At 36.6% G+C, this 13,168-nt stretch overlaps 1 protein-coding gene across 1 annotated transcript in view; it reads left to right on the top strand.

Moving 5' to 3' along the window:
- The window catches only part of LOC107745269 (myosin light chain kinase, smooth muscle-like), an 82,792-nt gene that overhangs the window by 62,235 nt on the left and 7,389 nt on the right, over positions 1–13,168 (top strand). Inside the window, exons 18-25 of the mRNA XM_016559118.1 lie at positions 6,157–6,204; positions 6,838–6,965; positions 7,688–7,841; positions 9,417–9,722; positions 9,872–9,907; positions 11,666–11,756; positions 11,979–12,182; positions 12,776–12,903. Of these exons, the coding sequence (XP_016414604.1) occupies positions 6,157–6,204; positions 6,838–6,965; positions 7,688–7,841; positions 9,417–9,722; positions 9,872–9,907; positions 11,666–11,756; positions 11,979–12,182; positions 12,776–12,903 (1,095 nt within the window). The remainder of the gene's footprint in view (positions 1–6,156; positions 6,205–6,837; positions 6,966–7,687; positions 7,842–9,416; positions 9,723–9,871; positions 9,908–11,665; positions 11,757–11,978; positions 12,183–12,775; positions 12,904–13,168) is intronic.

Consider the following 13,168-nt stretch of genomic DNA (forward strand, 5'->3'; position numbering starts at 1 on the left):
CGCACACACACACACACACACACTGCTATGTTGCTTGTGGCTTTTATAGACAATATCACTAGGGAAATATCACTGAGAATAATTAATTTTTAAATTACATTGTTCGGTCCACAAGTTAAAGAAAAATCTTAGTTTAATTGTTGGAGATTATGTTTAGCATGTTGCTACTTTTCTTTTGTAAAAATATGCTTACAATCAGATTAAAAACACAAACAAACAAAGACATCTGTCTGCATGTTGCCTAATTCATAATTATCTGCAGATTCAAGGAAAGATGAAAACTGTAGTGAACAAAATAACGTTTTAGGCTGGACAGTTATTGATAAAGATTTAGTCCTCACAACATTTTCTATTGTTGCCATATGGTCTTTAGTTTTGCATAGTCCAGAAGTTGTAGTATAGTATAGCATAGCCTAGCATAGTATCAAACAAACCCTAGAAGAGGTCCATGTTCACTGTTAAACCAATTATTCACTTCTCACACTCTTCATCAGACGAGATGTTTGACAGGACTGCTGGAGAGCTGACTTTGACTGATTTGAAATGTTAACAAACTCAGTGAGCAAGAAGGAGACAGACAAAAATGAGGGGTGAACAAAGGCTTGTTTTAGAGATATAAAGAAAGAATATAACAGTAGAGAGAAAGAGAGCGAGATCATGACTCTTACTGCATGACTGCTTGGCAAAACCCACTTTGGATTTCCATGTATGGGCTCAGTCAAGACTCTCACTCCACGAGGAGTGTTGTATGAGTTTTCTAACATCAATGTTTTTAACATGCCTAACATTCTTTAGAATGTTTAGTGAAGGTTTTGTACACTAGTGAGTCTAATTTTCGCCTTCTCTCTTAGCAGACTTTTATGTTTTGTACTGTTTTGTTTTGAACTGTATCTTCAGAAATGGCTGAAAATGAAACTGGCGAAACTGTTGATGTGCGTACTATTCTCGAAAGGTTCCATATGTCTTAAGGATATTAATGATTGTTTATTCTTAAAAGAAAGAAGAGAGACTTTCTTTTTGGTCCTCTATGAATAAAAAAAAAAGTTTTGTGTTTTGTGGTTGCAAGTGATTTTGAAGCATCTGAAGGTTAGGCAGGTCCTCCACCATAGAGGTTACATTCAGTCACTGAGTTTTTTTGCAGTCATGGAAAATTTGTGATTAAAAATCATGAAGCTATAAAAATAAGCATTGGTGTCTTGGATGATGGAACATTCTAACCTCCAAGCACCTCTGAGTCGCTGGTGGATATTGAACCCAATTGGTGTCCTAAAGGACTCAGTGCTTTCATAACCTGTTCAGAAACAGTTACTGCTGATTTCTGCTTGTGCACATCGCTTATGTCATGTTGTGTTAGGTTCATCCATCATAATGGCGTATTTCTGTTCTCTATGCTGTGCTTGTTAAAGTCCCCATGAAATCAAAATTAAAGTTTTTTGGGTGTTAGTATCAATATGTTAGTCTTAAGGTTATCTATAAGGCAGTGTGCTCCAAAACAGTGACAACATTCGCATTTAGAAGATATAAGCATTCAAAGCTTGCAGTTCGTCACTTCCGCCAAAACGGCTCAACGATTTTTTTGACGTCACATCGTACTTCAGCTTCTCATCAAACTTTCTGTCCAATCAAATGCTCTCTAGAATCCGAAGTGCCCGCCCCCTACACTATAAAATAGACGCTGAAGCCGCGGTTGAAATCGGTCACTTGTCCACAGAATTAGTATTTTCTGTATAGTGAATGGCTTTCCAACTTTCACGGAAACGCTTTCCATTGAGGAAAAAAAGAAGTCTGGTTTCGCGCTGTGTCACGCTAACCACCGCACCGCGCACACACTCTGCTCCGGTCCAGAGACACTATAGCACGGAGCGGATCACATGCGCGAGTCAGCGCAGACTACAAAATTTATCGGAGCTATTTGAATTCTACACAGAATGCTATATTTTATAGCAATATGGATGAGATTGTGGCTGGCATACCCTGTCAAATGTGGCTTTACGGAGCTCAACGGCTCTGAACGGCTCTAGCCCAAGCTGTGATATAAACAAACGCTATTGGCTATTTTAAAAAGGGGCGGGGCTGCTTGATATGTCCCGCCCTGTCTTCCTGTTTCAGTTAAAATGACGTCAACACATAGAGTAACGCTGCATGTTTCTAAGCATTTCAGGGGACCTTTAAAGCAAGCATCATTGTTACGGTTCCACAATGGTTATTTGATCCCTTAAACTTTCTTGTGTGACTCATCCCACTCTGTACTGTATGTAGTACCATAGAATATGGAACCTGCAAATTCAGTCATTGAAAAGGTAGTATGTATTAAATTTTTTCCCTGTTTATCATGTCGCTATACAGCCTACCTTCATTTATCCAAGTTCTTTCAGCATGAAGAAATTAGGCTGGCGTTAAACTCCCTGCACTATACTACTTTATCTAATCTAATACTTTAGATTCACTTGCTTATTTAGGTCATTTATTACAGGCTGAAACAATGTTAAAGAGTGCAACAGTAACCTGTTTCTGTGCTTCTTTCTTTTTGTCTGCCTGGTTATTTTCAGCAGTGGTTGACAGTGTGAAGTGGTCTTATATTGGGTGATTTGTTGAAGCAGTGGAGGGCAGAGATGATCTGTTTCTTGAAGTGTCTTGAAGTTGTCAGGCCTTTAAACAGATACGTTTGATCCTGTGGCCCGAGACAATGTAGACTAAACATTATGAAACATGGAAGTGGGATGCTGTTGCAGCGTGTGTTTTGTTTCAGTGGTATCCTAAAGCATCTGCTCCGTCTTTGCCTTTACTCACTGCCTCTGTATTTGTCTAATAAACCTGTGATTTACATTTATGTCTTAACAAACACCTAACTGGATTTTGTCGGATCTGTACGTTAACTGTTAGTGTTTGTTGGGGAATTGTGAACAAATGTTATTTTCCCATCATTCTTAATCCAAACGCCAACTTCAGACCATTGGAAATGTTGCCCTTTTGGGTTAGTAAGGACCAGCTTGAACACTAAAACAGATTAAAATCAGTAATGCTCAGCATGGAGAATAAAGTATATGAGAAACACCTCCGTTTGACATCAGGATTACCTGCTACCATGTGCAGTGACTTACAGTATAATAAGTTTGTACGTTTAATAGGTTACCAACATAACATTACACTCTAAAAAATGCTGTTTGTAATTAATGGTACACTCTAAAAAATGCTGGGTTAAATATAACCCAGCGCTGGGTTATATTTAACCCAGCATTTTTTTAGAGTGTACCATTAAGCTCAGGCATGCAGAATATGTAAGGAACATCTTCTTTGTGAGAAGACTGCATTTTTAATCTAAACTTCTGTTTAATAGGATGTACAGTTTTAAGGTCTTAGGTCATGTCTAAAGTATACAACTCATGCTTTCAGATTATTTTTTTTTTGACCACTTGAATTTTTTGGAAAATTATTTTGATTTTGAAAAGTTTCGTTGGCTGAATACCCAGGAGCACAACAGTACAACCGACTGAATGGACTGTACTTCCAATTCTTGTAGTCTTATTGTCATGTCAAACTGTCTACTCCAAATACGTAGTTTTGTATATTCGGTTACCAATGGTGATTTGTTTATTTGTTGAATGTTTACATGAATAATTCCTGTTAGCCACTTAGTATTGCTTCCCTTTCTGTAGACACAAAACACAAGCTTGTGAGAGCAAGTCAGTAGATAACTTTGCTTTAAGAAAGTAATAAATATTCATCCCTAGCCTAATCTAGTACATTCTTTTTAGTAATTTGGTCAAACATTTCGACAAACACCAAGATGTATGGACATAATGACAGCATCTAAAATATGAAATTATTTACATATGCACAGCTTTAGAAATGCAATTATTTATTTATTTTTTTTTTTTATAAAAAAATTATATTATATTTATATTATAAATATATTTGCATTGTTGTGTTTACTTAATGCATTAAAAAATGTGATTGGCATATTCTTATATAATGTTTACATTTTAATTGTCTGTGCAAACATACAAATATGCAATGACCTCAAAATGTATTTGGACACTTAAGCAAACAAGCAAGCAACTAACTAACTATGCATTATCTAACAAAAATAAGAAAATAAGTGCCATTTATTTTAAGGAAATATGGCACAAAAATAATAATGAATAATGTTATTATACTAAAATTATTCAGAATAATGTTTTAGAAAACAAATAAATACATGTTTTGTTCAGAACAAAGACAGAAAGTCTTGACACTGGGTGTCAAACTTTGTTGAAAATGTTTATACTTTACATGATAAGCGACACCTGTGGTTACACTACTTGGATGTCTGTGAACTTGAGGAGAACTGACTTCATACAACCACACAAAAATTACCTTTAGACCAACTATTAATTAGTGTAAGTTAGTTGTAGCCCAGTTTTTGGGCCCACTGTACATGTACTAAAACCACATTTTTCATAAAAATACATGAAAATACTCATGCGATCACATTGCTTCAGTATCCAAAATTTCACAGTCAGTAGATTTTTCTTAATAGCAGGTTACATTGATCTTGCTGTGAGACTTAATTAGGGCTTGGATGTCTGAAGATTTTTGATTTATTATGAAAGTAAGTTAGGGAGATTTGATCCTCTCCATTATAGTCTCTGTTTATAAATTCAGCATGAGATCTGTTTTGCCCAAATTTTAGGGATTCAGGTGAAAGCTCACTGAAAGCCCATTTGGAGCCAGAAACAAAAATAGTTTTGTGTTGGAAAGAGGATGTTTTCATTTCCACGGCTACAAAGAAAGAGAGAGAGGAATGAGAAGAAAATAAGTGCCATTTATTTTAAGGAAATATGGCACAAAAAATGTTTCAGAATAATGTTTTAGAAAACAAATAAATACATGTTTTGTTCAGAACAAAGACAGAAAGTCTTGACACTGGGTGTCAAACTTTGTTGAAAATGTTTATACTTTACATGATAAGCGACACCTGTGGTTACACTACTTGGATGTCTGTGAACTTGAGGAGAACTGACTTCATACAACCACACAAAAATTACCTTTAGACCAACTATTAATTAGTGTAAGTTAGTTGTAGCCCAGTTTTTGGGCCCACTGTACATGTACTAAAACCACATTTTTCATAAAAATACATGAAAATACTCATGCGATCACATTGCTTCAGTATCCAAAATTTCACAGTCAGTAGATTTTTCTTAATAGCAGGTTACATTGATCTTGCTGTGAGACTTAATTAGGGCTTGGATGTCTGAAGATTTTTGATTTATTATGAAAGTAAGTTAGGGAGATTTGATCCTCTCCATTATAGTCTCTGTTTATAAATTCAGCATGAGATCTGTTTTGCCCAAATTTTAGGGATTCAGGTGAAAGCTCACTGAAAGCCCATTTGGAGCCAGAAACAAAAATAGTTTTGTGTTGGAAAGAGGATGTTTTCATTTCCACGGCTACAAAGAAAGAGAGAGAGGAATGAGAGAATGGCCTCACAGAGAGGGATGAGATTGGAATGTCTTACAACAGACAGAAAGAAAAAAAAAACTCCTCCGAAGTTTGACATCGCTTCAGATCAGAATAGCTTCATTGCCACCGTTGCAGCTCTAGGCTTGTGTTTATTGGCCTTGCCATCACATTGTTTCATGACAGCAATCAGATGTAAAATAAAAAGTGCCAAAAGTTATTTCCTGGATTCTAGTTGGAGATATTTTTAGTATGACCAAAAAAGGCAAAGAGCAAAGAACCTTAGCAGCTGATCTCTCCTAGAACATCCAGAGAAAAACATCTCTCCTTTCCTCTCATTCTGCCCTCCCTTCTTCCCATTTTGTAAACATGAGAGTGCATGTTGTCTCAAATACTCTAGACTCTATGTGTAGATCTACTGGTCGATGTTAACATTCGTGTGACTTGAAACCTGAAGGGATATTAAATGCAAAGTAATTAAGGATAAAGTACAGTCTTCTGGTCAATATCATGCTTACGGCCATTCATATAAATCCACAAATATGGCTTGTGATGCAGCCTGGAATTAACATGACATCGAGTTTGTTCATTTAAGCAAGAGGAGAACTTAAATAGTTGGGTGGTTCATGATCAGTTTGTATGTTGAGCTTATTTTCTTTGTTAACTGTAATGTGATACCTGATCTTTCTTTATTTCTTGTGTTCTTCACTTCAGATGAGGCCAAAATAAAGAAACCCCCACCCAAAACGCTTCCTAAACAAGGTAGGGTCAAATCAGTCATCATCTGCTTGGTTTAAAGATAAATTCTGTGTTAAACTACTTTCAAATGTGACCCTGGATCACAAAACCAGTCATAAGGGTCAATTTTTTGAAATTGAGATTTATGCAGCATCTCAAAGCTGAATAAATAACAAGAAAAATCAATTATTTTGACCCATACAATGTCTTTTTGGCTATTGCTACAAATATACCCCAGCGACTTAAGACTGCATGCTTTTGTGCTCCAGGGTCACAAATAATTGTGTCCCTTTTGTTTGAAAAAAAAAAATAAAAAATGCCAATGGGGTAAGAAAAATAATCTTAATTCAAGGGGAAAATCATTGTTACAGATTTATTAAAACAGCAATGCATGATAAGTTCCTCCACCTAAGAGTAGTCCCACCTCAAAATGATGGTTTAGATTGTAAAGCTAACAAACATATTTATGTTCAATAACAAAAATACTACCTGCACATTTCGGCAAATTACAGATGCTGTTAAAACATAATCTAAGTTTTGTCCTGAAACAGTATTTTTTTCAATACATTTCTAACCCCTGTGCAAGTAAATGGATCTTCAGCAAACATGCTATAAATAGAGCCCAAATTGTCAGTATACTTGGATTGTGTGTGTCAGGTGCTCCTCCTCAGATCCAGCAGTTTCCTGACGATATAAAGATCCGGGCGGGTCATGAGGTCAGTCTGCTGTGTCAGTTCACTGGAACTCAGCCCATCAGCTGCACCTGGCTCAAATTCCGCAAACCAGTAAGAGTCCTTTCACCTTTTAACATGTGCAGAAACCCTGAGCAAAAGAGAACGACTGCTGAATGTTTTATTCTTAAACACGCAGATGACACATGAACTCACTCACCAGTCCTTTTTTAAATGCTTTGAGTAACACTAGGGGCAGTCGTGGCCTAATGGTTAGAGAGTCGGACTTGTAACCCGAAGGTTCGAGTCTCGGGTCCGGTAGGGATTGTAGGTGGGGGGAGTGAATGTACAGCGCCCTCTTCCACCCTCAATACCACGACTGAGGTGAGACCCTTGAGCAAGGCACCGAACCCCCAACTGCTCCCCGGGCATCACAGCAAAAATTCAAATGTTCATGGTGTGTGTGTGTTCACTACTCACTGCTGTGTGTGTATGTGTGCACTTGGATGGGTTAAATGCAGAGCACAAATTCCAAGAGTATGGGACACTTTCAAGTTGTTTTTTTTATATATATTGGTGTGTCCAAAAATGCTGTCTGGGTAGGCAGCTCACAGCTTTTCAGAAACCGCCATCATCCTTAATGACCAAACACTGCAAGCACTGGCATATCCCTCTGTACACATGGCTCAGACACAAAATGTTAGTTGAAAACATCTTTGTTACTCGCATTTATTCCATTTAGTTGACTTTCCAATTAAACGGAACATTTGGAGTAGCCTGTGTCTACAGCTAGCAGGTGTGTTCATGTTGGTTCTGCGCATCCTTTGCTCCTTCAGATTCAGGAAGGTCAGGGCATCTCGGTGGTGAGCACAGACAGCAGCAGTCAGCTGACCATCACAGAAGGACAGCAGGAGCACTGCGGCTGCTACACCATCGAGCTCAAGAACAGCCACGGCGTGAGACAGGCCGCACTCAACCTCACTATAGTCGGTAAGTGTGGACACTAGTGAACACTGGGGCATCTGGGAGTCATTACATGAATTTCACAACATTTGATAAAGCACAAAAATGTACTTTCAAATACCAACTAAAAGACGGAGGTGTTCACACAGGACGGGATTGTATTTGTCAACATAAATGTGTTCTACCCAAGATGAGATTTGTTAAAACACCAGAGGGAGAGACATTTTCATGACAATGTCATCAGCAAATTTTACTGTAGGAATACAGTGCAATACATATAAAATGAACAGTAAATATAGAGATAGTTCTTTAAACTGAATGAACTAAATTACATGAATTTTTTACTTCTTGAATTTATTTAAACAATTTAGAGGCCCTGTGAGAGGATTTAGATTTTTGATCTGTCCTTACAAAATTTGTACAGTATTCCATCATGCCATGCACATTTTACAAGGCTGCTTACAGTAGTTGACAATAAACAAATGAAGTACTTGAGTAAAAGTACAGATACCCTGATAAAATATTACTCCAGTAAAATTATAAGTGCTCATTTTCAATTTTTACTTGATTAAACAAGCAAAAGTACTTGATATTTAATAGACTGAAGTATAAAAAGTAAAACATTCTAGAACCATGTTTATTTATTCTAGCCAGAACTAGTCAATAAAAAAGATGCAGTGCAGACATTTAATTTGCATTGCTTTAATATAATTAAATAGCTTCAATTTAAGTTACTGATCATTCTAGTTTGCAAACAATTGAAAAACTAAATTTAAACAGAGGGAAAACTAAATTTGTGTAAATAGTTAGTGACAAATTATATATAAAAAAAATCAGATTGGCAGATTCACATTGAGAAAGAATGTGTTAACAGGAATGCTATGCAAACATGTTTTATATCATTTGAAACTAACAGCGGAGAAGATCATCAGTTCAAAATAACGAGGAACGATATGTGGTTTTGTTGTTGTTGTTGTTGTTGTTTTTCAAATGTAGTGGAGTAAAAGTTTCCCAAAATAAAAATAGTCTGATAAAGTACAGATACTTTAAAAATGTACTTAAGTACAGTAATAAAGTAAGTATGCTTCATTGCTGTCCACCTCTTGCTGATTATAATGCTGAAAAGAAAATCAAAATCAAAAATGCTGTGAATGAAAGAGCAGTGACAGTGACTATAGATAATCTCACCTCATATTGAGGATGGCAGTAGATATTAAAACTGTACAATGACCACTTATAGACATTAGACCTAAAATGTTTGCCATAATATTAACCCATTTACTTACTTTTGCACACCATGTCTGAATGAAATTCACACCTTAATTCTACCCCATACCTTATCCGATGTGTAAAATCATACAGAAATTGACTTTAAAAATCAGTAGCAGTACAGTACTGCCTGGCATTAATGGTTTAGAAATGATTTTGATGTTTGACCTAAGACTAAAATGACAATACACTCTCAGAACACGGACTGTATCTTCTGTTACAACCACACTGAAATGCTAGCTGCCAAGTAGTGCACTTGTAGGTGATCTGACCTCTCTGTTGAATTTTAGGACACAATGTCTCTCAATCCAGCTTTTATCTTGGCCTTCACAGATAAACCCGACCCCCCTGCCCGCGTCCCAGCAGCCTCCGACATCCGTAAGTCCAGCCTCACACTGTCCTGGTACGGGCCGACATACGACGGCGGCAGCGCCGTCCAGTCCTACAACCTGGAGACGTGGAGCTCTGTGGACATGAAGTGGACAGATCTGGCGTCCTGTAACAGCACCTCCTATAACGTGCAGAACCTGCTTCCAGACAGACAGTACAAGTTTCGAGTGAGAGCAGTGAATATTTATGGTGTGGGAGAGCCCAGTGCCGAGTCTGCGCCCGTGCAGGTGGGGCTGGAGGCTGAAGGGGGTGAGCACCACCTAGTGCATGTCAAGAGTTTTATAGGAGTCACAAAGAAGAGAGTACAATGTTAACTTTGGTTATTTCAGTAAATAAAATAAAATGAAATTGATATAAAAAATGAAATATGCTGTAATAACATTCTGTTGCTTTTACAGAAAATAAGGAAGATGAAGCTGAGCCCTCAGATGACGGTAGGTGTCATGTTTGTGAAATTGAAGTTAAAATCGTTACTGTCATTTTTATTTCTATTTTACATTACATTTAGAGGAAATGGTGAGGTTGTACATATAACCAAACGTGTCATATAGAACATATATGTTCTATATGACAGGTCGATCCTGTTAGTACTGGTGTCCCTCAGGGCTCATTACTTGGTCCCTTGCTTTTCAGCATTTATATTTTTCCTCTTAGGCAATTGTTAAGATCTCTCGACCTTAACTACCATTTTTACGCTGACGATACCCAGATTTACATCCACTCTAATCCGGGCCAAGATGTGAATATTTCCCATCTCTCATACTGTCTCTCTGAGATGAAGTTGTGGATGTCTGAAAATTTCTTGTGTTTGAATAGTTCCAAAACAGAAGTTATGCTTCTCGGCTCTCCCCATAAATTGCATAATGCTGGATCTTTAGCTTTGTCGGTTGATGGTGTTGCTCTGGAGTTACAAAGAAAATAAAAAAATCGGGGCGTTATTTTTTATCCCAGCTTGTCATTTGAGCCTTTTGTGCTGAACACTGTTAAGACCTCGTACTTTCATCTCAGAAATATTGTTGCTCTGTTGCTGAAAGGTTAATTAATTATTTTGTCTTTTCTCGTTTAGATTACTGTAACGTCCTTCTTATTGGAGTCTCTAAATCTTGTATTAACAAACTACAATATTTACAAAATTCAGCAGCTAGAATTCAGTCAGGGGCCAGGGTTGTTGATCATATAACTCCTGTTCTGGAACTGTTGCATTGGCTCCCGGTTAGATTCCGTATTGATTTTAAAGTTCTCATGTTAACATACAAGGCACTGCATGGTCTGGCTCCTCAGTACTTGGCTGAGCTTTTAATTCCCTATACACCTAGTCGCAATTTGCGATCTTCTTAGAGTGGTCGTTTAGTCGTTCCTAAAACACGGCTGCGTTCTGGGGGTGATCGGGCATTTTCATCTTACGCCCCCAAATTGTGGAATTCTCTCCCGGCTGACATCAGGGAAGTAAATTTGTTAGGCATTTTTAAATCTCGTCTTAAAACTTTTTATTTTCGTCTTGCTTTTAACTGATTGTTATTCTGTATTTTTGTGTATTTGGATTGTTGTGTTTGCTTGTGTTGTAAAGCGCTTTGAGAACGTACTCTTTTAACGGCGCTATACTAAATAAAATGTATTATTATTATTATATGTATAAAGAAAGATATGGAAGGAAGGAAAAGTACAGAAAAACCTTGTGCATCTTAAACAATTGCATAGTTCATATTACTCTCAAGTTTTTACTTTTATATATTGTTTCCAAATACATTTTAATGTCAGTCTTAAATTGTTCAAACATAGGCATTTTTCAAATCATTTGAACTTACGAATATAATAACGAGCAAATGTAATAATTAAATAAAAAAATAAACATTAACAATCTTAGGTTTTTTTAAATTAAAACAAATAAATAAAATTTCCCAGAATAAATGAGGGGCATCTTTACATCTTCATGTTGATGTGTATTTGAAAAGGTGATTCTCTCGTGCTAGTAATCCGAGACAAAGAGGTTGTAAAATGCACATGATTCTCAGTTTTATGCTGTTAGAATGTGATATTACATTCTGAATTATTACAGGAAGGTTTTTCAAAACCCATATGCACTGAGATTTCAAAGTTTCAAAGAAAAAAAAAAAAAGAATTAAATATTGCAATTTGACTGATTATAGACAATCTAGAATGACAGGGATCCATTTCCTCTCATTTCACCACAGAATCAGAGAAGGAACCGGATTACAGAAATGTGACTATCAGGACAGACGTGAAGGTGAAGGACCTGTATGATGTGGAAGACAGACTGGGCTCGTGAGTATGACAGCAGATCAATAAAATGGGGTAAATTATTTGATATTACCGTACCATAAGGGAACCAGTAACAACATTCAGCTGGCATCCCTCTATTTTTCTCTTGTTCTATAATCTGTCTAATAAAAGGCAAAAACAAGTGTGAGTTTATTAAACATGATAAAAGAAAATTAGGTTCTGAAAGTTTGCATTTCTGAGTTTTATTTCTTTCTTTTTTTTCAGAGGGAAATTCGGGACTGTTTTCAAACTGATAGAAAAGTCCACTAAAAAGGCGTGGGCTGGCAAATTCATAAAAGCGTATTCTGCCAAAGAAAAAGAAAATGTCAGACAGGAAATTGCAATCATGAATGACCTGCATCACCCAAAGCTTGTGCAGTGTGTCGACGCTTTTGAGGGAAAGACTGACATTGTAATGGTGCTGGACATGTAAGTGTAACGTTGTTTTATAATCTTCTAATTGCAGATGTCAGATTAGTGAATCTGAATTGGACTGTTTTCTAGTTCTTTGCCTCACACCGGCTTAGTTACTTGACTTCAAAATTAATATATCAAGCCTGTAATAAGCTCACAACAGCTCAAAAAAGAATGTTAACCCCCAGTATTAGTGACTGTTGTTTTCAAATACACATTTTTATACACCTGTTTATATAAAACAAATGTTTTAACTGAAATGACTTGGCAGTGTCATTGTCATGTTACAGTATGTCAGCCTGTCATGCAAAACAGTGTTTTAATTCCTTTAGTCTTGATCAAGGACAGTTTATAGATCAATGTTTGTTCGTTACCTGCAGATAACTAAAAAAGTGTATTCTGGCAAAGTCACTACAAGCACATCATGCCATTTCGATTTCTGAACTTCCTTTGATGGGCTGAAGGCCAGAAGTCCCAGAGAATTGCTAAATAAAGTCATAAATTGAGTTTTATCAAGGTTAATTATGTTCCTGTTCGAGGTTGTCAGTATTTCACTGGATGTCAGCAGTGCATACACTCTAAAAAATGCTGGGTTAAATACAACCCAGTGCTGGGTTGAATTTCATCCATAAGAAAGGCATCGTCCACCTGGATCTCAAACCTGAGAACATTATGTGTGTCAATAAGACCGGCAGCAAAATCAAACTCATTGACTTTGGACTAGCACGCAGACTCGGTCAGTATAAAAACCTCAGACTTGGTTTGTTTCGTTTTTTTTTATTTTATGGGGTTTTAGCATTTTGTATGTATGTACACTGCCGTTCAAAAGTTTGGGATCAGTATTTAAAAAAAAAAAGAAAGAATAAAAATTTACTGACTGCAAACTTTTGAACTGTAGTGTATATTGTTAGAAAAGTAAGAAATTTCTATTTTAATAAATGCTCTTCTTTTAAACTTTTTATTCATCAAAGAATCCTGAAAAAAAGTATCACAGGTTCCAA

Source organism: Sinocyclocheilus rhinocerous, unplaced genomic scaffold, assembly GCF_001515625.1.
Source record: "Sinocyclocheilus rhinocerous isolate Xijiao unplaced genomic scaffold, SAMN03320098_v1.1 scaffold887, whole genome shotgun sequence".
NCBI classification, from domain to species: Eukaryota; Metazoa; Chordata; class Actinopteri; order Cypriniformes; family Cyprinidae; genus Sinocyclocheilus; species Sinocyclocheilus rhinocerous.